The sequence below is a fragment of the Parambassis ranga genome, chromosome 19 (assembly GCF_900634625.1).
Source record: "Parambassis ranga chromosome 19, fParRan2.1, whole genome shotgun sequence".
Lineage (NCBI taxonomy): Eukaryota > Metazoa > Chordata > Actinopteri > Ambassidae > Parambassis > Parambassis ranga.
Window position 1 is genome coordinate 4,216,860 of NC_041039.1, and position 24,241 is coordinate 4,241,100.

The 24,241-nt window shown below is 41.1% G+C and overlaps 3 protein-coding genes across 6 annotated transcripts in view; 2 read left to right on the top strand and 1 right to left on the bottom strand.

Moving 5' to 3' along the window:
• LOC114452097 (rho GTPase-activating protein 44-like) overlaps positions 1-12,037 on the top strand; it is a 51,028-nt gene extending 38,991 nt beyond the window's left edge. The window contains exons 15-20 of one of the 2 annotated variants that reach the window (XM_028431207.1): positions 1,103-1,197; positions 1,278-1,458; positions 4,868-5,398; positions 6,251-6,366; positions 6,550-6,933; positions 8,351-12,037. In XM_028431207.1, the coding sequence (XP_028287008.1) occupies positions 1,103-1,197; positions 1,278-1,458; positions 4,868-5,398; positions 6,251-6,366; positions 6,550-6,933; positions 8,351-8,508 (1,465 nt within the window). In that variant the 3' untranslated portion in view covers positions 8,509-12,037. The remainder of the gene's footprint in view (positions 1-1,102; positions 1,198-1,277; positions 1,459-4,867; positions 5,399-6,250; positions 6,367-6,549; positions 6,934-8,350) is intronic. The other variant, XM_028431208.1, reaches the window with a different exon arrangement.
• A 399-nt stretch (positions 12,038-12,436) lies between these two features.
• tex47 (testis expressed 47) lies at positions 12,437-15,622 on the bottom strand. Of its 2 annotated transcripts, none has more exons than XM_028431210.1 (9): positions 15,489-15,622; positions 15,026-15,098; positions 14,639-14,742; positions 14,491-14,555; positions 14,065-14,140; positions 13,852-13,989; positions 13,634-13,781; positions 13,471-13,530; positions 12,437-12,888 (listed from the first exon to the last, which is right to left on the bottom strand). In XM_028431210.1, the coding sequence occupies exons 1-8, from the start codon at positions 15,603-15,605 to the stop codon at positions 13,493-13,495; spliced, it is 759 nt and encodes a 252-aa protein (XP_028287011.1). In that variant the 5' UTR covers positions 15,606-15,622; the 3' UTR covers positions 12,437-12,888; positions 13,471-13,492. The 2 variants fall into 2 exon arrangements, with proteins under 2 accessions (XP_028287011.1, XP_028287012.1); XM_028431211.1 differs by lacking the exon at positions 15,489-15,622 and adding an exon at positions 15,180-15,408.
• A 684-nt stretch (positions 15,623-16,306) lies between these two features.
• ndel1a (nudE neurodevelopment protein 1-like 1a) lies at positions 16,307-23,268 on the top strand. Of its 2 annotated transcripts, XM_028431725.1 has the most exons (10): positions 16,307-16,598; positions 18,022-18,118; positions 19,186-19,339; positions 20,142-20,290; positions 20,535-20,671; positions 20,766-20,939; positions 21,073-21,158; positions 21,244-21,380; positions 21,483-21,517; positions 22,298-23,268. In XM_028431725.1, the coding sequence occupies exons 2-10, from the start codon at positions 18,033-18,035 to the stop codon at positions 22,303-22,305; spliced, it is 966 nt and encodes a 321-aa protein (XP_028287526.1). In that variant the 5' UTR covers positions 16,307-16,598; positions 18,022-18,032; the 3' UTR covers positions 22,306-23,268. The 2 variants fall into 2 exon arrangements, with proteins under 2 accessions (XP_028287526.1, XP_028287525.1); XM_028431724.1 differs by lacking the exon at positions 21,483-21,517 and having other exon boundaries at positions 16,308-16,598.
• The last annotated feature ends 973 nt before the right edge of the window (positions 23,269-24,241 follow it).

Consider the following 24,241-nt stretch of genomic DNA (forward strand, 5'->3'; position numbering starts at 1 on the left):
AACAAAAACAAAAGAGGCACTTCTCTAAATTGTGTCATCGTCAACCAAAATCCAGTTTTTAAAGTGTGGGGAGGATGCATCTTTCTGTACTCAGAGGATAATTTTGGCAGCTGTCATCACGTATCTCACAACAAAATCTGACTTCGATACTGATTGAAGTGACCACTTATTCTGCTTATCCATTTGACAATACATTGATGGAAAATACTGAGACAGGACAGAGAGGATGAAGGAGAGAGAGAGAGGAACAAACATGCAGCAAACATCATACATTACAGAGAACAAACATGACAGGTTAATGTTGTTGAGCAAGACAAAAATTTGTGATTATATTATAGCGGATATATATATATATATATATATATATATATATATATATAGTGCATCCGGAAAGTATTCACAACGCTTCACTTTTTCCACATTTTGTCATGTTACAGCCCTTATTCCAAATTGTATTAAATTAATCTCTTACCTCAAAATTCTACACACAATACCCCATTATGACTATGACAATGTGGAAAAAACTAGGAAGTCACATTTACACTTCACTGCAGAGAGAGAGAGAGAGAGAGAGGCACAAAACTACATGGAAGACAGCAAACACAGTTTATGACATGAATCACTAGTATGAACCAGACTAATGAGAATAGAGGAGATGTAAGGACTGAGAGGGGGGTTTGAGGGGACAGGGAACTGCTCAGTGCAGGAGGTTCTCTTTAGGAGTGACGATGGTGATGATGGACCAGATTAGGAACACAATGCATAAACAAAACATATTCAATAGATAACCAATAGGTCTGTTAACATGTTAACATACAGGAGGCAGTTATAATATTTCAGTATATTTAGGATGAGGATGAATAAGCAGTTAGAAAAGGGGCGAAGGATGTTTCATGTCTCGGTGAATCTTATAAACTTTTTTATCGCTCCTTAACTTTTAATTAGTATTTTAATAGCCCACATTTTCTAAATGGTTTCAATTCTCTTGTTTTAGCCTCTGTCATATCACGAAAATGTGTTAATCGCTTTCTGAGTGTAGAATTCTTATGATCCACACGGTTTGTCTTCCCTCATCATTAAAAAGTCTGCTCTCTGTCCGTAGCAGCAACATCACAGAGATGATGACGACCGTTTCCCTGCAGATCGTCGGCATCATTGAGCCCATCATTCAGCATGCCGACTGGTTCTTCCCAGGAGGTGAAAACACTTTTTAGATGACATGTTAAATTACAAAACAAGAAACTGACTTTTTTCACTTTTTGTTTTGTTTGTATTAGAAATCGAGTTCAATGTCACAGGGAACTACGGCAGCCCCGTTCACACCAACCACAACGCCAACTACAGCTCCATGCCGTCTCCTGATATGGATCAGATGGATCGTAAGCAGAATGACCAGTGCCGACGGCCGCTCAGTGTTGCCACGGACAACATGATGCTGGAATTCTACAAAAAGGATGGGTACGACATGTGGGCAGTTTTGGGATTTGGCCCATGTCTAGAGGCTACAGGCAGATGGACAGACAGTTAGGAACATTGTGTGGTTTGAATGAAGGCAGCACATGTCAGGAAGTAAGGGGAAGATGGTTAGAAACAAGTCTGGATCAGGAGCACCTTCATCCACCCAACAGCTAGAGATATTTTTCTAGGGCCACACCTAGGCACGTAAAGTTTTCACATGACCGCCTCCTGACAGCGTCAGACATGTGATATAAGAGTAGAAAAATTCCCCCAATTGCACAAGTCTCATGTGAGAAGTGACTTCTTCTAACTGTGAAAGCTCAGTTTCACTCTCTGAAGTGGACAGAAAGGATACTGTTTCACTTTTTATCTACTGCACCTGCCTTGGAGCTTTCTGCTCAGCCCAGGGAGTTACAGAAAGAGAGACAGGAGCTGACATTTAGTCTGTGAAATGAGAAATACAGCAATCCTCAAGCTGTAGATGAGGATTAGCTGAAAATCAGTCAGTCCCTTTATTCCTCTCTCACTGTCTGCCTCTCAGTGTCTTTTTCTAATTCTTCAATACTCCATTGGTCTTATCAGGCTCAGCAGGGAGGCTCAGCTCTGCAGCCCAGGGACCACAAGTAGCTCTGCTAATTAAACCTGGACCGAGTGGGCCTGATCAATAGTTTAGCTTTCAGTAGAATAATCCTCACAAGCAGAGTCTAGATGCATTTTAACTTTAACTAGATCTACAGTATGAATGCTTCTGTTGCATAGCAACCTTCATGGTGCACGATCAATCTTGAGATAACTTGGTAGTTTTATACCTCTCATTATCAGCCAAATTAGAAGAAGACCCTTAAATGGGACAACCTTGCTGTGGCCCTAACTACCATAGCTACTGTCTTGTGACTGTCCCGGCCGAACTATACCTGTAGGTATATCTCCAGGCATTTCTATATGTGTTTATGGAGGTCGGACTTGTCATCACAGTACCCGAAAATTGTGACCTCACAAGAGAATAGCGTTCCTTTATGATAGTGTTTTATTTTATAAATTTGTGTGTTTTAAGAAAACCTTTGACAATTACCTGAGCCCTTACCCTGTTTTTAATGCCTAACCTTAACCAGTAGCTTTTAATGCCAAATCACAACCACAAGTGAAAACAAAACAGTGATTTCAACTCCAGACCCCCCACTGTCCCCAGCCTTACCTCCCCTTCGCTGCTGTATCGGTCCCATGACAAGATGAAGTTGGGAGACATGTCCATATGACTCATTAGCATAAACGCAACCCACATGTTGTATCTGAGGGATGTAATATTTACCAAATGTGACGTTTTGTTAGAACATGTTAACATTAACAAAGTGGAAGTCTGGACACTAGACTCCATAATCACATACACCTCCACCCAGCTCAGGTGGTTCAGAATGAGTTCTTGATCAAAATAGGGGAAAAGAAAAAACATAAATCAGTATAATAGTAGTGACCACACTAAGGTAAGAACCGTTTCACTGTAGTCATTAGGCAAACATTGACCTAATTAGAGCTAAAATGAGCAGTCTCTCTCTGCTGGCCCTCTATCTCAGCTATTTAATAAGTTTGTCCGGATCTTGACGAGCCCAAGTGGACTCATCTTTAATAAGCTTTTGTCCTGTCCTCACTGTGCTTGTCGTCTCTGTTTTAACAATGCAGCATTAGGAAGATACAAAGGTACAGTATAGCATTTTTTTTCCTCCCGTCAACCTCCCATCGGTCTGTTCATCATCACGTTGAAAGGAGACATCTGTCATTTGTCGTGTGTTTTCGAACTCCTATAGTTCAATGTCTCAACAGTGTCCGTCCGGGAAGACATGAACAAAGCAGACCTTTTTCTCTGTGTTTGCATAAATAGCATCTCTGATACTGGAAACACTTGTTCTGTACAATAGTGTCCTCTGTTGCTTAGCCTTAGTTAACTACAAACTTAAAGAAGTTTCTGTTGTTTCAAGTGCATTTCTGCCAATGTCTTCATGCTAAAGAGAATACCACAGCCAGCGAGTTTAGGGTTGGATTCAAAAGGATACAGCTATAATAAAAGGGACCATTTCATATCATTCATTCACAATCATCTGACAGGAGAATGTGTGATCCATGTGTAATACAGATAGAATGACTGAGTCTATAATGATTATACAAAATAACACTATGGATCAGTAGTCATTAGATGCAACAGTTAAAGGGACAGTTCAGCTAAAAATCTGAGAATAGAAATTAGGAATTACACATTTCTGTTCTCAGATATTAAGGTGAACTGTTCCTTTAATGGATGCATTAGTATGTGGGTGGTTCATTTGGAGTGTCGTAAAAAGCTTTGAGGTAACAACAATGGATCTGGGGTCGGACCTATAGAATGCAGTAAAAATGGTATGCAGGGACGCTGATCCCTTCTCAATTCACCCCTGACGAAGTGTTTTGGGTGTTGAAACCCTTGATCCATACACACACGCCCTCCTTTGATATGATTGGCTGTGCATCTCTGTCCCACTGCAGCATGGGTGTCAGAGTGATGGACACCTCTTGGGTTTCGCGCAGGGGCTCGTCGTCCACACGTAAAACTTCCTCCACGCCACCGAGCGCGCATCCCCCTACCCCGCCCACTGACGCTCTCATCCCCGAGCAGCCTGGGGATTTCTCTGCTTCCCCCTCCCCCACCCCTCCTCCCACTAGCAGTGACCGTGCCAGGTAAGGCTGTTGTGCGTCCCGTCCTCCTGTTTCACCCCAACACTCACACAAACACACCTCTCCACCTGCTGCTGCTCCCTCCGTCACCGCGTCTGCTGCTGCGCCCTGCAACTGATGCCAGTCCAGCGCAGCCCACTCTTATGCTGCCCCCCCCCCCACCCGTCTGTCACTCATCCTTTCACCTCTGTGTGAAACATGTGACTGCTCTTTAAGTTCAAACATTTGCTCATCCTTTAATTTGTGGAATCATGTGTGGGATTTTGGCGATGTCTTGTGGCTCAAGTAAAGATTTCATCACTTCTCCTAGGGTTTTTTTTGTAACACAGGGTGGGTAAAAAGTTCATCTATAGTTCATATGATTCATGGCTGCATGTGCACTCTGTTTGTTTTTGCCATTAGTCCAAGCCTCATTAGCAGCATAACAGTCCATTGTCGCAAGGCCCTGCAATGGATGAGGTGACTGACTTTCTGTTTTATTTCATTTTTTTGTGATTTGAAAACTGTAGAGATCTTTTTTTTCTTTGTGCTGGTACTTCTTTAAAACCTTTATTGATATTCATTTGACTTGACCCCTCATGATGGCCCTAAGCTTACACTTACAACCCAGTGTCCCCCGGCCTTCTCTTCACCTCCTGAAACTAATGAATGAATTCCTTTTAACAACTCCGTTCCCCATCAAACACTGATATTTTTATCATTGCAGCTCGGATGATGCGTCCTCCAATTGGTCGGACTCCTGTTACCCATACCCCTCCCCTGAGGAGGAGAGGCCGCCCCCCCCATACCCTTCTTCCTCTTCTTCCTCTTCCTCCTCCTCTTGCTCTTCCTACTCGCTCCCCCACCACCACTTCTACACCCGTGCACCTCCGGGTATGCGTCCTTTCGCTCCCAGTCCTGAATGCGTGCCTTCTGGCCCATCCCCTCCACCCCGCCGCATCAGCTACAGCCCACCCACGCTCTCCCAATCCCTGTGCCCGTCTCCCCAGCAGCTAGATGTCAACTCCAATCCCAAACCTACCTCCCTGCACCTGCCCAAACAGGCCTCCCTGTCCGACGCTCCGCATGCGCCCCCATCTGAAATGAATGGCACCACCCTATACATCAAACCCCCGCTCGTTCTCACTCGTCACGACCTCTTCCTCGGCTCCCCTAAACCCCCCAACACCCCTCTATCTGCTCCCCCTCCATGGGCAGCCTGTGTTTGTAGCCGGGAGAGAGGAGCCAAGCTGACGAGGTAAATGTAGCTTAACTCGGTCATACCTCCAACACAACTCACACACAAATGATGGGAGGCCCTGTTAGGGACAAAGTGGCACGAGAAAGGGATGATGTGTGGAGAAAAGGGGATGGGTATGAGTAAGATATTCCCAGCAACACCTCCCTGTTCTCTGACTTAATAATTCTCTTGGTTTGTATCCATCGGTCATGGAAAACAGTGCACTTTAGGAATCCCATTATCACTTCCATCTTTAATTTATTAGCCATGTATGCAATCCATATTTTTCCATGTTGCCAGAATATTCAGGAGCCAGTTGCCGGGCAACAAAGGAGATTCAAAGCTTTCAGTGAATATGATTAGTTAGAAAGTGGGTGTTTAATGAGTCATAGCATTGAGCCCAGACAGTCCTGTTAGATCAGACCTTGAATATGAACACAATGAAGCCAAACAACATGGAAAAGGGCGCACATCTGCATCGCTCCACCACAACTTTTAATCCCAGCCGCTTCCATCATTTACCCATGCCTCATCTGCTGAGCGCCGACGTATAGCCGAGGACTGTCAGTCAGTCAGAGCATAAACTGGTTATGTTTTGACCTTCAGGCTTTCTTCTTCATTGGCATTCTGGCTGTGCTCTGCTATAAGTGTAAGGAAAATTAAGCCATTAGGGTTTATTTTGGGTTTTTGAACTGCTCTTGCTGTGCTGCTGTGTAGACTATATGTCTGTCTGCACCAGTGGTCTCTTAGACAATTTGACATTGAACTATGGGTGCTCTCATTTTTTTTAATATGCCACAGGTTGACATATCATAGAAGAATGTGTTGTTGTAATGCATGTGTGCATTTTCTTCCTCACTCTCTCCTCAGTACTCTGAAGAACAAGGAGCTGTCTCCGGTGATCGGGCAGAAGGGACTCCAGGGAACAGTGACCTCTAGTGGACAGCCACAACTGTCTGAGCACAGTCCACACACCCTGAGAAGAGGTAACACAAATCCTTTGAGTCTAACAGAAACAATTCATCAGCTCAAATAGTAGTCCCAGTTAGAAACTTTTGTTAAAGAGATTTTGTATTTTGTGATTTTACACACAAAAAAACAGGATTAAAACAAAGGCTACTATTTTTTGAACACAAGGGTATATGATAAGGATCCATTTCTCTCTGCAGCAAAGAAGCTTGCTCCGATACCACCCAAAGCTCCCTACTGTCAGACAGGAGCCATGTCGGACCAGTCCACAGGTCAGCCGTCTCCGGTCAGCCTGTCGCCCACTCCTCCCAGCACACCTTCCCCGTACGGCTTCAGCTACCCACAGGGATATGCTACCATTGGCTCCCCAGGAGCGATCCAGACAGTCACAACCCCATCTCTCTCCTCTCCGCCCTCCTTGGCTGGAACTCTCACTAAGGCCAGGCCAACCCCTAAGCCGCCACGGCAGAGGCCCAGCTTGCCTCCCCCTCAGCCCCCAAGCACACCAGGCACCAGTCCTCAGCCTCTGGATCACTCATCAGGTCTCCTGGATGGTTTGTCTCCTGGGGAAAGCATGTCCACAGGTAATGTTGCAGTAGTTGAATTGAAGCTTTGAGGTACTTTTAAGAAAGTGTAGGTAGAGGACACCAGGTCAGACTTATTCTTTGGGGTCAGAACAGAACTCATACAATTGTAAATATGCACTTTTTCTCCGTTATGTAGAACTTAAGTCACCTCAACATCTCCAGCAGGACCTTTTTATTGTCTAATGTTGCGTTCTTGTCAACTGCTCTTGTCTCACTTTTGCAGCGGTATGAGGCGAGAGGTTCAGTGTGATTCTTTGTGTGAGAGGGACTTTTAGGGTAAGCAGGAGTTCCTGTTAAAGCTTCACCTCCCCTCACCTCCCCACACCTCCAACCCACCCACCATCCCAGCCAAACGCAAAGCCTCCCACTCTCATGCTCACTACAGGGTGAAGCTGCCAACATACAGCTGTCTTGTTTAGTCCACCTTTAACACATTTTGTTGTTCTTTGCATGGTGGCTGAGCTGCATGGCTTACATGAGAAACACCACAAGGGTGGACACTGGACCTTTTAGTACTCCTACCCATAATGCCCGGCTCCACTTGCCTCTTCCCCCACTGGCTTTCTGTAGTGACTGCCCCCACCTCACCCCTCACTCCTCACGTTCCCGACCCACTCCACAGTGTTGTGCCTCACAGCCCACCACTGTCTGCGCCATCACACTGCGGATATCATCATTGTCACCAAGGACACAACGAAGCATGTATAAACAGAGGTCAACATTCTAGTTTATACTGTATATCAGTATGATGGATTGTGATCCTGCATTTACTGAAGTGCTTGCCCATATGTAGTCATCTAGAATATTGTTTGTATTTTTTAAATCTTTAAAGAGCCATCTTTTGCTTTGATGATAGCTTTGTCCACTCTTACATGTGGCTACTGTGAAGAATTAAAAATATAAAACATATATACAAAACCATTGAAAGGAAGTGTGTTTAAACTTCTGACAGTAAGTGTATATCAAAGTTTCACCTTACAAAGATATGTGAAAACCGTTGACACACTGTAATGTCAACACTAAAATCCAGCTAAAACATTGTATACTGAGAATGGGCCTCAATAATGGATCAGGTGTGGATGCACAAGGTTTCTATTGTTTTTTTATTATTATACTTTACAGTATACCATGCACTCCTATCATGCATTCTATGGTTTGGACCCTTGTTGACTCAAATGTTGTGCGTAAAATCATCCAGCATCGATAGGTGAGTTTTCCACTGCAGCAATCAATGGCCTGTTTAAAGGCAGTCTACATGTTTTGTTGTTGTCATGGAACTTTACAGGGGGGCAGTCCTGTAAACAATCGAGGCACTTTGTGTCCCTGAGTTCCTGCAGTGGAAAAACACCACATCTGTTTCACTCAACATTTATTTTATCTGCTTATCCTCAGATGTTTCTTTCTGTTCTGCCAGATTCCCTCTGCAACTTGGACATCCCCATCATCAACATGGAACTGGACGGTATATTTGATTTGACTTACGTCTACCCCTTCAAGAACTCAGTGGCACTGCTCGAAACAACCAACAGCAGGGCAGACTCCGAGGAGGAGTCTGAAAGCACAGTGCTATGACAGCCGCTGAGTTCCCCCCGATAAAACCCAACTGCTACTCCTGCACCATCTTTGCTTAATAATCCCGCACTCAACCCCCAAGTTGGATTACTTGCTGCAATGGCCACTCTGGATCTCCTCATCAACTCGTCCCCTGTACTCAAATCCAGAAGGGCCAGCATGTACAAACAAGCGCTTCTATCCAGTAAAACAACAAAGCGGCCACATGGACAGGGCACGTTTGATGATCACAGTTTTACATTTTCCATTAGCTGGATTATTTTTTATTTTAATTTGTTTTGCCTTATTTGATTCACTTGCAATATTGCCTTTAACTTCACACATGAAACTGGAAACAGGCTGCTGGGAGGAATGAGCTCTTTGCTGCTGCTGCTGCTACTCATGAGTGAATTTTAGGAGAACAAACTACACAGTACTGTACATCTGTCCTGTTAATCCCCCTTTCTTTCTCTCTCCATCACCTCCTTCATTCATCAGGGGTGTTGGTTAAAATGCCTCACTCTGGCATGTGGTGGTAACAAACCCCAAACCTCTGTCCCAACTGAGTGTTCACTGTGAGTGTGCCAGTATGTCGTGTTGAAAAAGGTGGGTGTGTGTGTGTGTGTGTGTGTGTGTTTTTGGCGGTGTGTGATAATTGTACTATATGATGTTGCACTGTTGGTGTCTTGGCGCAAAAAACTGAAATGCATGTTTTAAACCTACGAGGCTGTAAGGAGGTTAAACGTCCACTCATACCTTTCTCTATATTTAGAAGGCATTCAGTCGGGATATCGGTCACTGGATATTTATTGTTTATACTGTATATCTTCAGAGTACTATATGATATGACTAACAGTAAAGATCAGATCATATTTTGTATCCATGGGAGAACTATAAAGATACCACTTCTTCTACAGTTTTCAGGGAGCTAAAAAAATATATGAGACATTAAAGTTTTTGAACGATAGATGAGAAAGTCTATGTGTTCATAATTATTTTTGCAGCAGGCAAAGTTGCATGGGATTTTTCTAATTTTTGAGTTAGAAGTAAGCTCAGTTTTGAGAATGTGGGGAAAATGTACAGGATGGAAAGTATATGTATGAAGCTTGAAGTGCACAACAATAAGAATTTTTTTTTAATTAAAAGCAGTGACCAGTGCTTTTCTTTTACACAGTCTATAATCCATCCTGTTAAAGGGTTAAGTAATCTAACCATAAGGATGGCTGGAGCCTATCCCAGCTACCAATGGGTCAGAGGCAGAGACAGGTCACCAGTCTGTTGTAGGGATAACAACTAGTCATGCGCACACCTATGGCCAATTTTATTCCCCATTAACCTAACCTGAATGTCTATTGGTATGTGGGTGGAAGTCGGAGTACCCAAAAAAAACCCATGCAGGCAAAGGGGAGAATGTGCAAACCCCACACAGAAAGGGCCCAGCCAGGTTAAAACCTTCTTGCTGTGACTTGATAAAAGGTGACAAAAACAGGCTGCCCTTTTATTGTATCTTTTAAGATAATAGATGTTTAATAATAATAATTATTATTATATTATTTGCACTTCAAGCTCCAACAACTGTTACAGTTAAACTGAGAATCATCCTCTGCAAATTGCCACTACATCTATTTTATCATTATATCACAAAAAACATTGTTACACCCAGAAAAAAAGGTGCTGTTTTATTATAAATGAGCACATTTTTTTCTTTCCACCATAGTACCGTTTCTAAGACCCCAGTCTGATGATGCTGATATTTTTGGTCTATATTAGTGAACCTGAGGCACGTGCAAAGATATGTGTATATGTGTTTATTTTGATGAGAGTATTTATACAGATATATTTCTGAATGCTTTTTACAAAGTGTGAGGATTAAAAAAAAAGAAAAAAAGAGAAAAAAAAGTATTCAAACACGGGACCAGAGATTCTGCTGCCGCATCTTTTCAGGAATCACAGGTTCAGTTTAAGAGGAAACTTGAAACGAGGTTTGCGTACAACAGCAGCAGTTTGTTATTTGCCTTTGTGGTGGGTTTTGTTGTGACCTATCCAGATTTGTAAGACTTTTGCTTTAGTCCTGAGAACATCCACGACACATGGCCTCAAAGTCACTGTGCTGCTCCACTATCATCATCCTTTAAAGTGCGATATTACTCACAGGACTTTTGTATATACTGAAGCCTCTTGTACATAGATGTTCTGTATATACTGACAGGATAAACTGATACGTAAAATATATAGATATATATACAAATACTGTATTGAAGATTATACATGATGATGAATATTATAGCATTAAACTGTACATATACTGTAATATTATAATGTTGCTGGTCCTAGCACAATAATGACACTTTCACATAAAATAACATTATGTAACATGGTTCAATAGGCTCAAGGTTTAACCTAGTTTGCAGCTGTTTTAAATAAGAGTTTCTGACCTCACAATCAACCTCCTGAGCCCTGATAATAGCCTCTAGCATTAGCTCTAGCTCACTCCAAAAAACATCCCTGCAGCCACACAATACCACCGAGATTTAAAGCTACAGCGCAGAACTTTTGTTGCCCCCTTTTAATAGTGGGAGTAATTGCTAAAATAGCACTGTAAAAAAGTCTTTATAGCCATCAAGGTATATTTCTGAAAATGTGAATATTGTGTTGTAATTTTCTGTTGGTTTGCAGAATGCTTCATCACAAAAAACCTGCAGCTGTTTGGATCAATACGGATTGATGGTAATATGTTACAGGGCTCAAGGCAACTGCATGGAAACTGCTGCATCATTGCTGCTGTAACTGTGACACAGCAGAAAACAAATCTCCCCCAGTTACACACAACAACTGACATCAACTCCAAGTGGGTATACTTGATAAAAGACAGATTAGAGCATGGTGTTGGAAAACTATGTTAATTGATTCAAAAAGAAAAACTGAAAGTTTGCAAATTATTTATCAAGTAGGCTAATCTTTCATTTTTTCTTCATAATGCCAAAAAAATAAATAAATAAAAAGAGCCATCGTAGACAAGAAGTGAAATACCTACAAATAAAAACACAAAAAGTGTACCAATAAAAGCAGTACATTTTCACCATATTGAGCCTTAAAGTAAAACAATATATGGCATTTTTTACATTAAAAAAAATAATTAAATAGGAATCAAAATAGTTTTAGCAAGCTTTAGTTTGAATCAATGCAGCATGACTCTAATTCTTAGCCGACCACAAACCAGTTTTTTAAAGTTGCAGTTAGGCTGTGCTGAGGTGTTTGTCCCGTCTTTGTCTGGATTTTTGTGTCACAGCGTACTGCTCCTAATTTTGTACTAAAAGGCTTGTGCATACTCAAACTCAACATTATTAACAGTTGAGCAGAAACAGTCAACGACAGATTCCAGACACACTTTTCATTCTTGCAGCACTAAAATGTGAAGGCCTTTTTTTTTACACTAATTGGTGGAATGTATCAATGATAGCTGATGTTCACCTCATAGGTCGTTGTGATAAAGCGGATTATGTGTGTTGTGGACATTGTTTTGTAAGAAGGTGGAGGGGTAGTGTATACAGTGAGCAGTTTTTGAAGGGGGGAGGGGGGGCTTGATTTGACATTGTCCTGTGTGAAACTAAGCAGCATGCTTTTTAACCATGCCTATGAAATATGTCTCATCTTTGGTCCTATATAAATGTGCTTGTATTTATTTTTTATATAAGTGAATAGATTGAACTTTGAAATATGAGGAAAAATTCAGTGCTGCCCTCAAACTTTGTTTTGTCCAATAAGTTCTGCCAAGTTTGTTTAAATGTTGTTTTCACAGCATCTCCTCAAATATTCCATTAGTTTTATCTATAGCAAAATATATGAAAAAAAGCACATCTCAGACCACTGTCAGGTGCGGAAGACTATATGTGAGAGGACTTAAATCACCTGAAGATTGCTCTGAAATAATACAACAAATGAGAAAAAATATGTTACATACAGGTTTATTTGTACCTGTACAGTCTGTAGATTACACTGTGGTGCATGCAGACATTGCAGCCATTGACATTAATCCTGGTTTTTTCCTTAAGTTCCAAGTAAAGGGGGCCAAAATAAAAAAGGGAAGAAGTAATCAAGGAATCTTTGTGTCAATGTGTAGTGATGCTGTGAGTATGGATAAAGAGGAAATGCCTTTTCTTGGACATGCTATCTCTCAGTCACCAAGTGGAACACAATTTAAGATAAAAAAAATCCTTATCCAAATGTTGAAACTATTAAAATGTTTTTATATTACTTGGATATTTGGTGCTTTTTTATTATGAATGATCTAAGATGATGTTAAATGGACAGTCCTGAACAGTACAAGAGTATATTGTTGAATAAAACTGAAGCTTAGGAAGTCTTGAGTCATGTCCGAGGTGTTTTAGCAAAGGCCACGTTCTGCAAAGGCAAACATAAAGGAAAGATAAATGACTGTAGCTGCCACGCAAACCACTGTGATGACAAACAATGATGGTGTAAGAGCCAGCAGCTGTCTCTACAAAAATATATAAATATATAAATTCATATATAAATTATGAACTCATTAGCAGACTCTTTGTAGCATTCATTGAATGTGGTCAGTTATATTTTACTTGTCATATTATCTGACCTTTTTCTCCTTGCTGTTTTCATCTTAGCTGAATTGTGGTGCATTCAAATGCATGCGGCTAAATGGGGCCTTTATTGCAAATACTGTGAGATTTTTGAGGACATTTTATACATCCATCCATTTTTTGACTCAACTTCGTCCTGTATTACAGGAGGGAGCTAGAGCCAATCCTAGCCCTTTAAACAACATGAGGCATGGGACACCCTGGATAAGTAGGATCACCATGGCAGGGCTAATATAAAGAGACAAACAGCCACTCACACTCACACCTATGACCAATTTAGAGTCCCCAGTTAACATAACCTACACGTCTTTGGTATTTTTTTAAACAGATATGATGACAGGACATAAAAAAATAGATGTAACCATACCTCTGACCTCTTGTCCAAACAGTTAAACACTGGAGTAGAAGTTTAGTGGATTAACTTGTCCTGATAAGAAAACAGAATATAATGTGACTTATATGATATCCTGACTTATAATGATATCCTGTTTAATCACTGAAATGCTAATGAGCATTAGATGGCCTCTTACCAAACTCCATGCTGATGTCTAAGGGTGAGTTGTACATCTGCAGATGTTGTGCTGGACTCTGTAGTTCGTCTCTACACAAGAGTTTGTCCAGAACCTTCTGAGGGATGATCATCTGTGGAGTCTGATCCAACACCAATCCAGGAAGTACCTGGAAGCGTGATCAGAATGTCTTAAACACCTTCACACTGATTTAAGGCAATTTCAGATTATAAACGCACCATCCTAGACACTTGCAGGTTTTCACTTAGTTTCTGCAGCGATGAGAGGACACTGCAAACCAGAGTCTCTGTGCTCTCCTCATCCTCCTCGAGTCGTTTAATCCCTGTGTCCACAGCCACCTGAGCTGCGTCCATCACCTTTAGTCAGACAGAAAATTCTTATGAATATTTACGATCAATTATGAAATGATTGAGGAACAATTAGTTGCTAACCTTGTAGCTCCACTGCTGAAACATCCTGCTCTCAGGGTTGTGCGCCATGAACACAATCTTAGCTTTCAGCAAGGTACTAACAAAAAGAAGAAGGTTATGCTATCGTTTCACAGCCATCAAATGGTTAAAATTTGGATTATCCATAATAGCGTCAGAGATTGTATTGTAACATTTTTAAGACAACAATCCATAAGATGATACCTACCACATGGTACATTCTGATTGTGTTATGAATTTTATATTTTAGAAAGCAGCATGCATTTTATGCATATGCTAGTTACCAGTTTATCCTTGTTGAATTAGTGACTGAATGACAACAAAAAGGTGTGAGTGCCTGATTTAAAGTTCAGTTAAAGCTGTGATTTTTCATCTTTGTGTGTATAATATTACTGTATGAAAATCTGTGACACAAAGGACTCTGATTACCCATCTGGTTTTTGCTGCATGGCTTGGAGGTCTTTTAAAACAGAAAGTAGAAAATCCCTGGATGACTGGAAGACAGACACACAACAACCTGTCAGTACAAGCACCACCAGATGTTCATCACAAGTTAATTCTGTAAACACTGACTCACTTCAATGATGTACAGCAGACAGGATGGATAGATGAGCAGCAGGCCGGTTATCAGATCCCTTTTGAACTGCTTGTTCAGCTGAAAGTTGAGATTTTCATAATGTGCTGTGTGGACGCAACAAAGCTGTTAATAACATGAGAGCCTCACCAGCCCTTCCTCCAGCTTTTATTACATTATTCCCTGCAGACTCAGTCTTACACACACACAAAAGGTGTGAAAGCTATAAAAGCACTCAAACAATATACACTCACAGCTTGGACTGCTTGTGTGATATCAAATAGATTGGCATCACTTTTCGTCTCCCCTGAAGGAAAACTGGATTAAATCTGTAGTTGGTGATTAATACATCAGTCTGTGCAGCTCTAACTCCTACTTCTACTAACTTACCTCCTACTTCTTTCCTATCGACAACATCACGGGAGAGCTGTGCGATAACTACCAGCCGCTGCAGCAGGACCATCTGTGGAGACAGAGGAAAACTCTCAGTGACAACAGAACATTTCATTCTCCTTTTCACGTCTATCTTAAGACATAAACAAACCGTGTCCTTTTCTAGATTTGTCCTCTGCGCCATTAAATGGTGAAACAAACTAGTCCCGGGTTCTTCCTCTTTATTTCCCTCTGCTTTCAGTGATCCCATGTACTCCATGTTATCTCTCGCTCTCGCTCTCTCTGACTGAGTGAAGTCTCAGTGAGTGTTTACTTTTTATATCCTAGAAACCTGTTGTTCTATAAGAAACAACAGCGCCTAAAACAAAGCTGGCTGTAGAGCAGTCATTACAAATGTGCATGGTGTGGCCAATCACAGGCCAACACATATGTATGTCTCCGAGTTAGCCGGTGAACAAACCTCTCTCATTTTCGAGCAGACCAGGTCAAACATCGTCACTTTGTCTATGTCTTCGTCCTCCGAGTCTTTCATTTTCCAGGACTTGGTAGAAACACTGACTTCCTGCGAAACGCTCATCACGGCAGATGTTGGGGTCTCCGTTACCGTGGCAACCGTACGTGTACTCTGCGTTTGACGTGTCACATGCCGCAGGAGACGGTTTACTACACATTTTCATTACAAATTACATAGGTCAAATACATAACACAATAAATAAAAATGTTATTATTATATTAGTATTTATCACTTTTTATGTAACATTTAAGATGGTTTCATGTGATAGTTGTGATGACAAGCTAAATATTTTATAATTTATATGGTATTTCCTTGTTATTGTTTGTGTTTCGCAGGAAAAGCCAGCCAAGGTAATAATAATACTATCTATTAACCTGTCCTGTAAGCTTTTGTTTGTTTGTTTGTTTGTTTGTTTTAATGTCATTGCCAACTACTGTCAGTTTATCTACACTGCCCTCATGTGGTCACAGTGTGTAGCCTGGGTGATTAGTTAGCTCTGACTGGGGTTATGCAGCAAGAAATTTCCACTCCTTTACTCAGACTTGAGTAAAGTATCTTAAAATCACAGGGATAGGAAATATAATACCAGTTAAGTTTATCTTATTTTTATTTTTTTTTTTCCTGGTAAATCACCTGTCCACACTCCAGTCCGGTAGGTGGCGATCGCCAATAAACTTAAAAGAAGTAGAAGAAGTTGCCTGATTGCACTCTTTGCTGGATTGTATTACTTATTTCTATGGGTTATTTAGTGCAGCTGCGAAGTTACGTGTGCCTATGACGTGTTTTCTTTGTTCGCGTATGACAGTCTGAACATTTAGATTCTAGAGAGGTTGTGATTTGGGCTTGTTTTTTTTTACGTTCGTCGGGTTTTATGTTCTGTTTTTGCTGGAAACTGTCAGTCAGATCTGGCAACCCTGCGTCCATCTTTGTATATAGTTAATGGCAGCGAGCAGCAGGCATCAGAGGGGACGGTCGGCAGCAGCAGCAGTAGCAGTAATATCTCGGAGCAGGCCGCGGGATGGACCGATAAATATCACACATTGAGACGATGTTCAGGTAAACTTGAATTTTTTTGAATTTTGTTCCGACTATAAACCAACAGACGTACATTCTAAGGTAGGCTACTCGAAGCAGCGGGTCGCCGGTTCGGAGCTGCTCGTGTGTTCGGCTTGTTTTCCCACCCAGTTTTTTGACAGCTGAGCTCAGCATCAGCTGTGTTCTCAGCCGCTGGTCTCACTCTGATTTCTACACCTGTTTTATGATTCATACACGTTACACGTTTTAATTCATGTCTTCATCCAGGCGGTGTTTTTATTTCTATAGATTTTGTGTTGCTTTTTTCCCCCAAGGATTAGCATTAGGCGGACTAAACAGCAGGCAAATATTGTACGATATAGTACTCAATTTGTCTGTTAATTTACACCCTAACCTACCGTTTAGCTTAAATAATATATCACTTTATGTAAAAATAATGCCATTTATCAATAAATTATATCAGACCCATTTTATGATGCTGTCAAAATGGCTGGTATTTTCTCTTTATGCTGTGGTGTGGTCGGTTATAAACTGAATGACATTTATGCAGGGCAGTACACATTATGTTCCTACTATATAAGTCAGTTAGTTTTCTGTTAAATGTCTCACTTTTATATTTCCACGGAATAGTAAAGATTATTTAACCTATATATTAATGTGTTAATATGAGGTACACAAAGGTAGACAGCAAAAGAATCTTTACGTTTTTAACTGCCTGCTATGATGTCCTTAGACATTAAATTAATGTTGTTCCTACTAGACACCATTCTATTTGTTGTTACATCCATAGAGGACATATAGCTTAATACTTTGTTTCCATTATAATGCAATATTATGTGTCAAAGATAACAGCAATCCACTCCTTAAAGGCCCTTAAACACACGATCTAACCCTTGAAATCACACACACACACACACACACACACACACACACACACACACACCCCTGATGCATTTCAGGACACAAAGAAAAGAAAGTGGGTTTGACCTAAATTTGGGCTCCCTCCTCAGACATTTACATTGAACACTGAGTGTTTGGTGGTTAGGGGTTTAACTTTGCTGTTAGTGCTGTTAAAATATTCTTCTTTAGGTGATGGTGTGATAAATGTCTTCTTCTGAAACAGTCTAAATATATGATGCTGTAAGAAATAGCTTATGCTGCTTTCTTTTGAACAGGTGTGCATTAATCAAAGTCAAAAAGCTGCTTTGTCTGTAGGAGCAGTGCTTCTGTTTTAAACTCTGATGCTGTGGAATGTTTCTTTCCTCTCAGTGTGTGTCATGATTGCTTCCCAGCTGTGGTTAAAGCATTGATTTTTAACTGTGGATGTCTAGATGGACTGAGGGATTTACAGCTTAGAGAAACAACTATAAGAAGTAGGAGGCTTATCCCTGCTGTTTGACAGGTTTTTTTCTGCCATCTAACAGTTTTCTGATTTCTCTTGAAGATCTGTTTGCCATGGAGATGGATATGATACCAAAGTTTTCTTCAAAAGATGAGGAAATTGACTTCTGGAAGGCTCTTTCCCTCAAGTACAAGAAGGGGTATGTAACTCTGATACTATTTGTTCTGCTTTCAGCTCCTAATGGTTGAGATTCATGTAATTTTGTAGCTTTTAGTTAACAAATTCCACATGTAGGACAGCAGTGCTTATACGTATTTCCTGTCTCACCAAAGCCAAAATGTGTGATTGATAAGTCGGTTTATCAATCCCCCCCCTGATGGTAACTCTGTGGATCACTATCTTCACATCAACATATCCGGTGACACTTCAGCGTGAGAAAGCCGTGAAAGCTTCTTCTTCCTCACGAAATTGGCATCTCATATTTTACATTAACCATAAAAGGCAGCCGTGTCTCTGTGTTTGAACAATATGTAGATGATTCTAAGCTTTACAGAGCTGAAATCTTATCTCAGCTTGTAACATGTCACTGGATTAATGGACGCTAAAGGAAGCAAACTGAGACCTACGCCCTGTTATGTAAGAGCTTCTAAAACAATTAGCAGCATGCTGAGTAAAGGTCAGGATTATTCTATTTCAGAATTGTAAGTTCAAAAGTTCAAAATAAACTTTATAATAGTGTAGCAGTTTTTTTCTCAGGCAGTGGTGCAGTCTAAAACAGGATTCTAGATTCATGTGTGGGCTAGAGTTAATAAAGTTTACAAGTAAGACTAGTTCAAAGCCAGGCTTGGCTGAGCATCCCCACAGCACGCAAATGGATTTTCTGGCTCAGTGCCACTATCGGCACTACAGCTCACAGCCATTTGCCATTTTTAGACATCTGGTTCTGTGTGCTTGTCCATCCATGACCATATGAACTGAACTTATGTAATCAGTTCCTTGCTAGTCTGTGATGACCTGCCGTATGTTTTGACTGTTACATCATAGAGATGCATTTCTTACAAAAATGTTAAACAGTTAAAGCCTCCAAGTCGTTTTTCAGAGCTAGCAGAACAAAACTGGGTCAGACAAGGTAAAATAAAGGTAAAAAAAGTAGCATGTGTTTTCAACTGATGAATGCCTCCGCCTGTCAGGTCCCGCTAGGCTCGCACGCCGACCTCTTTCTGTCCAGACTTGTTGTCTAATGGCTCATTGTCTGTCTGCCTGCAGCTGCCAGGAGGCTCAGGAGGAGCTGCTGGAGTTTCAGGAAGGAAGCAGGGAGCTGGAGGCCGAGCTGGAAGCACAGCTGGGTCAGGCTGAGCATCGCATTAAGGACCTGCAGTCTGAGAACAACCGACTCAAGAATGAAGTGGAAACACTCAAAGTAACTGCAGAACTTTTATGTTGGCAACATAGGTTGAAACTAGGATAATTAAAGCAATAATTAGCTTCTTTATGTGTCATGTGTGGCTTGAGTATATAGTGTAACAACACATTGATTCCACAGTACTTGTATCCTTGAAATGAATTCAGGTTCCTATTTTCCAATCTCAGCACCTGCTTTGTCCCAATCTGTATACTGATGCGTCTCATTAATGATGCATGAGGTTGTGTCTCATTTATATTCTCACTGCATAATTACCAAAATTGACCTAGCATATTTACAAATCCATTTGTCCAGGCACATGAGTCTGGCCACCAGCAAGGAATGAGTTTTACTTTAACAGGCAAGAATGAAAACAATCATCGCTTTATTCCAAAATCAAACAATATTAAAGTGTTTTTTGAAGCAAATTAATATGTGTACATTTGGTAGAGGTTTTTTAAATTGTAGCAGGATTTTTTTAACCTTGAGGTTACTGCAAAAAAGCCTCATTTAGTTTTAGCTTTTTAAATATATGTTATATTAATATATTTCACTGTTATATTCACAGACTAAGAAAGTAATTCACAGGCATGCCTGTCTGGCCTCTGTGTGGCCGGCTGCATCAACTCCACTTTAACAGCAGATATAGGTCAGACATACAGGCAGGCTCTGCGGTATATTGAGCTGATTGTCTCGTAGATTTGTAGGTCACACTTTACATCCGCTGCCTTCGGTAAATGGGGAAAGGCAAATGAGGGGAGCACTGAAAAATGGATGGTGGTGTTCCCTACAAATCATGTTCCTCCTCCTCCTCCTTTAGGAGAAGCTGGAGCAGCAGTACTCTCAGAGCTACAAGCAGATCTCCTTGTTAGAGGATGACCTCAGCCAAACACGCAGCATCAAGGAGCAGCTCCACAAATATGTCCGAGAGCTGGAACAGTCCAATGATGACCTGGAAAGAGCCAAAAGGTCTGTCTGCACTCAAAGGCTGCTGCTGTTTCGTCTTTATATTACAGTTAACTCTTTTTATTCTATGAATATTCAGTGACCTTGTTAGGATTAGTGAATGCCTCCAATGCATTTGATTGTTTTAAATTGGATTAGAATCAGTGCTGGAGCTGAGATATCGACTGCATCAAAATTAATTAGTAAGTGCCTATAGGACCTGCCTCTGAGGATATCTTGCTGGCTTAATGAGATGTCCCCTCCTCAGGGCCACCATCGTGTCCCTGGAGAACTTTGAGCAGCGCCTGAACCAGGCCATCGAGAGGAACGCCTTCCTGGAGAGCGAGCTAGATGAGAAGGAGTCACTGCTGGTCTCTGTGCAAAGGTTAAAGGATGAAGCCAGAGGTGGGTATTGATTAGATTTCACTAATGAGCCTCTCTGTCAATCACAGCTGCTGCACAGATGTGTTGGAATTTCTGTTTCTTCTTTTCTCTTCAGACTTGCGGCAGGAGCTTGCCGTGCGAGAGAGGCAGGCAGATGTAACCAGGATGTCCGCTCCAAGTTCACCCACACAGGACAATGTGAAGATGGACACTGCGGTGCAGGCCTCTCTCTCTCTGCCAGCTACCCCACTGAGCAAAGGTCTGGATAATGCCTTCGCTCACCCAGCAGGTACCTGCACCTTTACTTTGTAGTGCATTTTTTAATGCACAGAAAAGAAATGAAAGCTTCTTTTGGTGTTTATATTACCACCACTCTGTATCTGCTGGATATTGAAAATCTACACAACAAATCTCATCTCCAGTGCTGTCAAATGGCAACTCTCCTCTGACTCCCTCTGCCAGAATATCGGCCCTAAACATCGTCAGTGATTTGCTCCGGAAAGTTGGGGTGAGTCATTTCTTCTTCTTCCTGTTTCAGTTCTCCAGTTTTCCTTCAGCTTGATGTAAAGTCGCCATCTTGTCTACTTTTACAGGCTCTGGAGTCAAAGCTCGCTGCCTGCAGGAACTTTGCAAAGGACCAGAAAGCCAGGAAGGCGTACGCTCTGGACAACAGCAACGCACTGAATGCAAACTACTCACATACACTGCATATGTCATATTTTGACAAAGCGTGAGTGAAATCACTTTTTAATGTTGTTGTTGTGCTGGTGAATAAGTGAAAGCAGGGAACAAGCAGGAGTATTTGAGACCTTGTGTGCATTTTTCCCAGCAGGACAGAGAGGGTCACGTTCCCTGCATTAATTCTGGGTAATATCCACCACTTTGTTACCTGAGTTTGTCGGGCCGATGCATGCAGCTGCTGACTTTCTCTGTCTCATAGAAATATTCCAGATAACAAACAGCTTCAGGGTGGTGGTGGTGGTGGTGGTTTAATGGTGCTGGACTACCCTTTCTTCTTGCCTTCATAATAGTGTGAAGTGGTGTTTTGGCTTCAGAGCTAACCATTAAAGCTGCCGGACATAATTAGTGGGATGAAGTTGTCAGTATATAAATATGATGCTTTAGAATGGTTTTGATTGTGTTGTTACTTATTTTGTGTAATGTTGTGTTTGTGTTGAGCACTGGGACTACTAATTAGAGAGCAACAACAGACAACCTTTCACCTTCATTCACATCTGAAGTGTAATAAACACATGCTCGCAGTTTGGTCTTTTTCCTCATTAAAATGGTCAAATATTACTTTTTGAGGTTTAACAGTGGTGCGTTTTGGAACCTGCTGATGATCGCAAAGAAAAACTTTTCACAAAACACCCATGCCTGTGTTAAAGGTGTACTTTCATTTATCTCTCAGGAATCATAGCTCATGGGGCTAAACCACAAATAGGATACTGATCATACCACAACAATGACCCAAAAAAACAGACCAGTTAAACCAGTCGGTCTGATGAACTTCCTTCCCAGTTTCAGCATTCCTAAGTTCCATTTTTAGCAACACATGCTCGTTTGAAACAGCTCCCAGTTTGTGCTGTCTTATAATTTATAAATCTGTACAAATTTTAAAGTGACTGTCTCATTTTGTTCCTGTAGGACCGTGAACGGACTACAACCAGGCACCCTCACGGCCATCACCGCCCCTCCTGCAGCCTCCTCTCCCGGTTTAGTGCCCCTTGCTGTGTGACAGTAACCCAACTCGCCCCCGTGACAGAAATGAGCACTATGTGCTATGAGCACAGAAGGAACACTACTGATACTGTAAAACTTTGATGTACTGTTGCCCCTTGTCTTCACACGCTGCCCCCCCCTCTGTCTGGATTCTTGTGCTTTATTTCTGTATATTCCATGTGATACTGTATCTGCTGTTTGCTCACAAAGACTGAAAAACCCTCTCCTGAATCCACCATATCGACTAAAATAGAAAAAATGTTTCACAACATTATTCAGAAATAAAAAGAGGTGTAACCCAGGCTGCTGAACCCATAAATGGAAAAGCAGCAGATTTAATGGCACTGAATATTCCAGTGCCATGTAGCGCAATGGTTTCATCAAATATTAATGTTTCACAATGTCCTACATGCTGTTTAATATCTCATATTACTGTTACCTCCAGTATTTACAGCATCTGTCAAAAAAAGAGAAGAGTCTTTGTGTCATTAGTGAGTCAAACACATTCTGAACTGTGACATCATGTGTACAGTATTGGTCATATTGATCTTTATTAACAGACAGTTACCATCGTGTTCAGACCTGTTAACCAGCATTATTAGTATTTCTACCTGATTTATTACACAATTAACATCAACATTCAGTTCTGTAAGCGAAGCACTTTGACCTTGTGGTTTTTTTCTATTCATGTGCAATATTTTGGCCATTGATTTAATTTATTTCAGATTTCTTTTATAGCATGTCTCAATAAAAGATGTAATTATACTCCACCAATGGTTGTAAAAATGGCAGATTTTAGTAATTTAGCCCTTATAAATCAGCTTTCCTGACATTTTATAGATGAAATTAAAATGAATAATTAGGTGGGTTTTTTTAATTTCTGTATTAAAGTAGTTGAAATAGAGAAATCTGTCCACAAGTTCTTCACATGCAAGATGGCACCAATCTCAAAAGTCAAAAATCAAACATTGACTTCACAATCCAATAAACTGACAGAAAGCAGCACATCATCATTTTTAAAACTCTTAAGCACAAGACACATTTTATAACAAATAAATCTTTGTCAGTGTCATAGCACACACAATCCTGCATACAAGCAGATGGCACAAAATGACATACACACACTTTTAGGCTTTTTCATTTCATTACGTGTTCTCTGAATACCAGTGAGTCTGCTCTTACTTTGAAGGATCCTTGATCTTCAAAATTTGCAACATAAAAACAGGTCTGAAGTTTGTTTAAGGGTTAACGTCAAATAACACAACCAGCAAAAGCAAAAACATCACATCAGACCTTCAAACTCTTCAGTGTGCACTTTAAACACGTGATTTAAAAAGCTAAAACTTGCACTAATTCTTGGAAGTCTTTAGAGTGTTGCAACTCTGCCACCTGCTGGGCACACATGTAAGTACAAGAACTCTTCATTTGAACCTGAAATATTTCAATCAGTCCCAAGGATGTTAAACCAGATTGTCCTTGCACAAGTGATAAATGTAGTGTCCACGTCTGCAGACTGACTCATTACAGTCTGCTGTGCAGTCAGTCAGTCACTCGCCTGCTTCTTCTGGGCCACGTCATCGATTTGCTTCTGCCGCCTCTCCAGGACTTCCATTCTCCTAGCATCATGGCGGGCTCGCTCCTGAGCTCTGAGCCCGTCCACATCACCAAAGAACTTGTGCCTGTATGAAAAGGGATGATATGTCAGAGTTATGTTAACATGACTAACACTGGCTGCAAGAGCAGAATCAAATAGGCCCATCAGCAAACATTACAGTTAAACTCAAAACGATTCACACCCTAGCTGAATTGTGACAATTGTGTAATGGATCTGTATATGAGAAAAGACAGTAAGACACTGCAGTGAAGAAA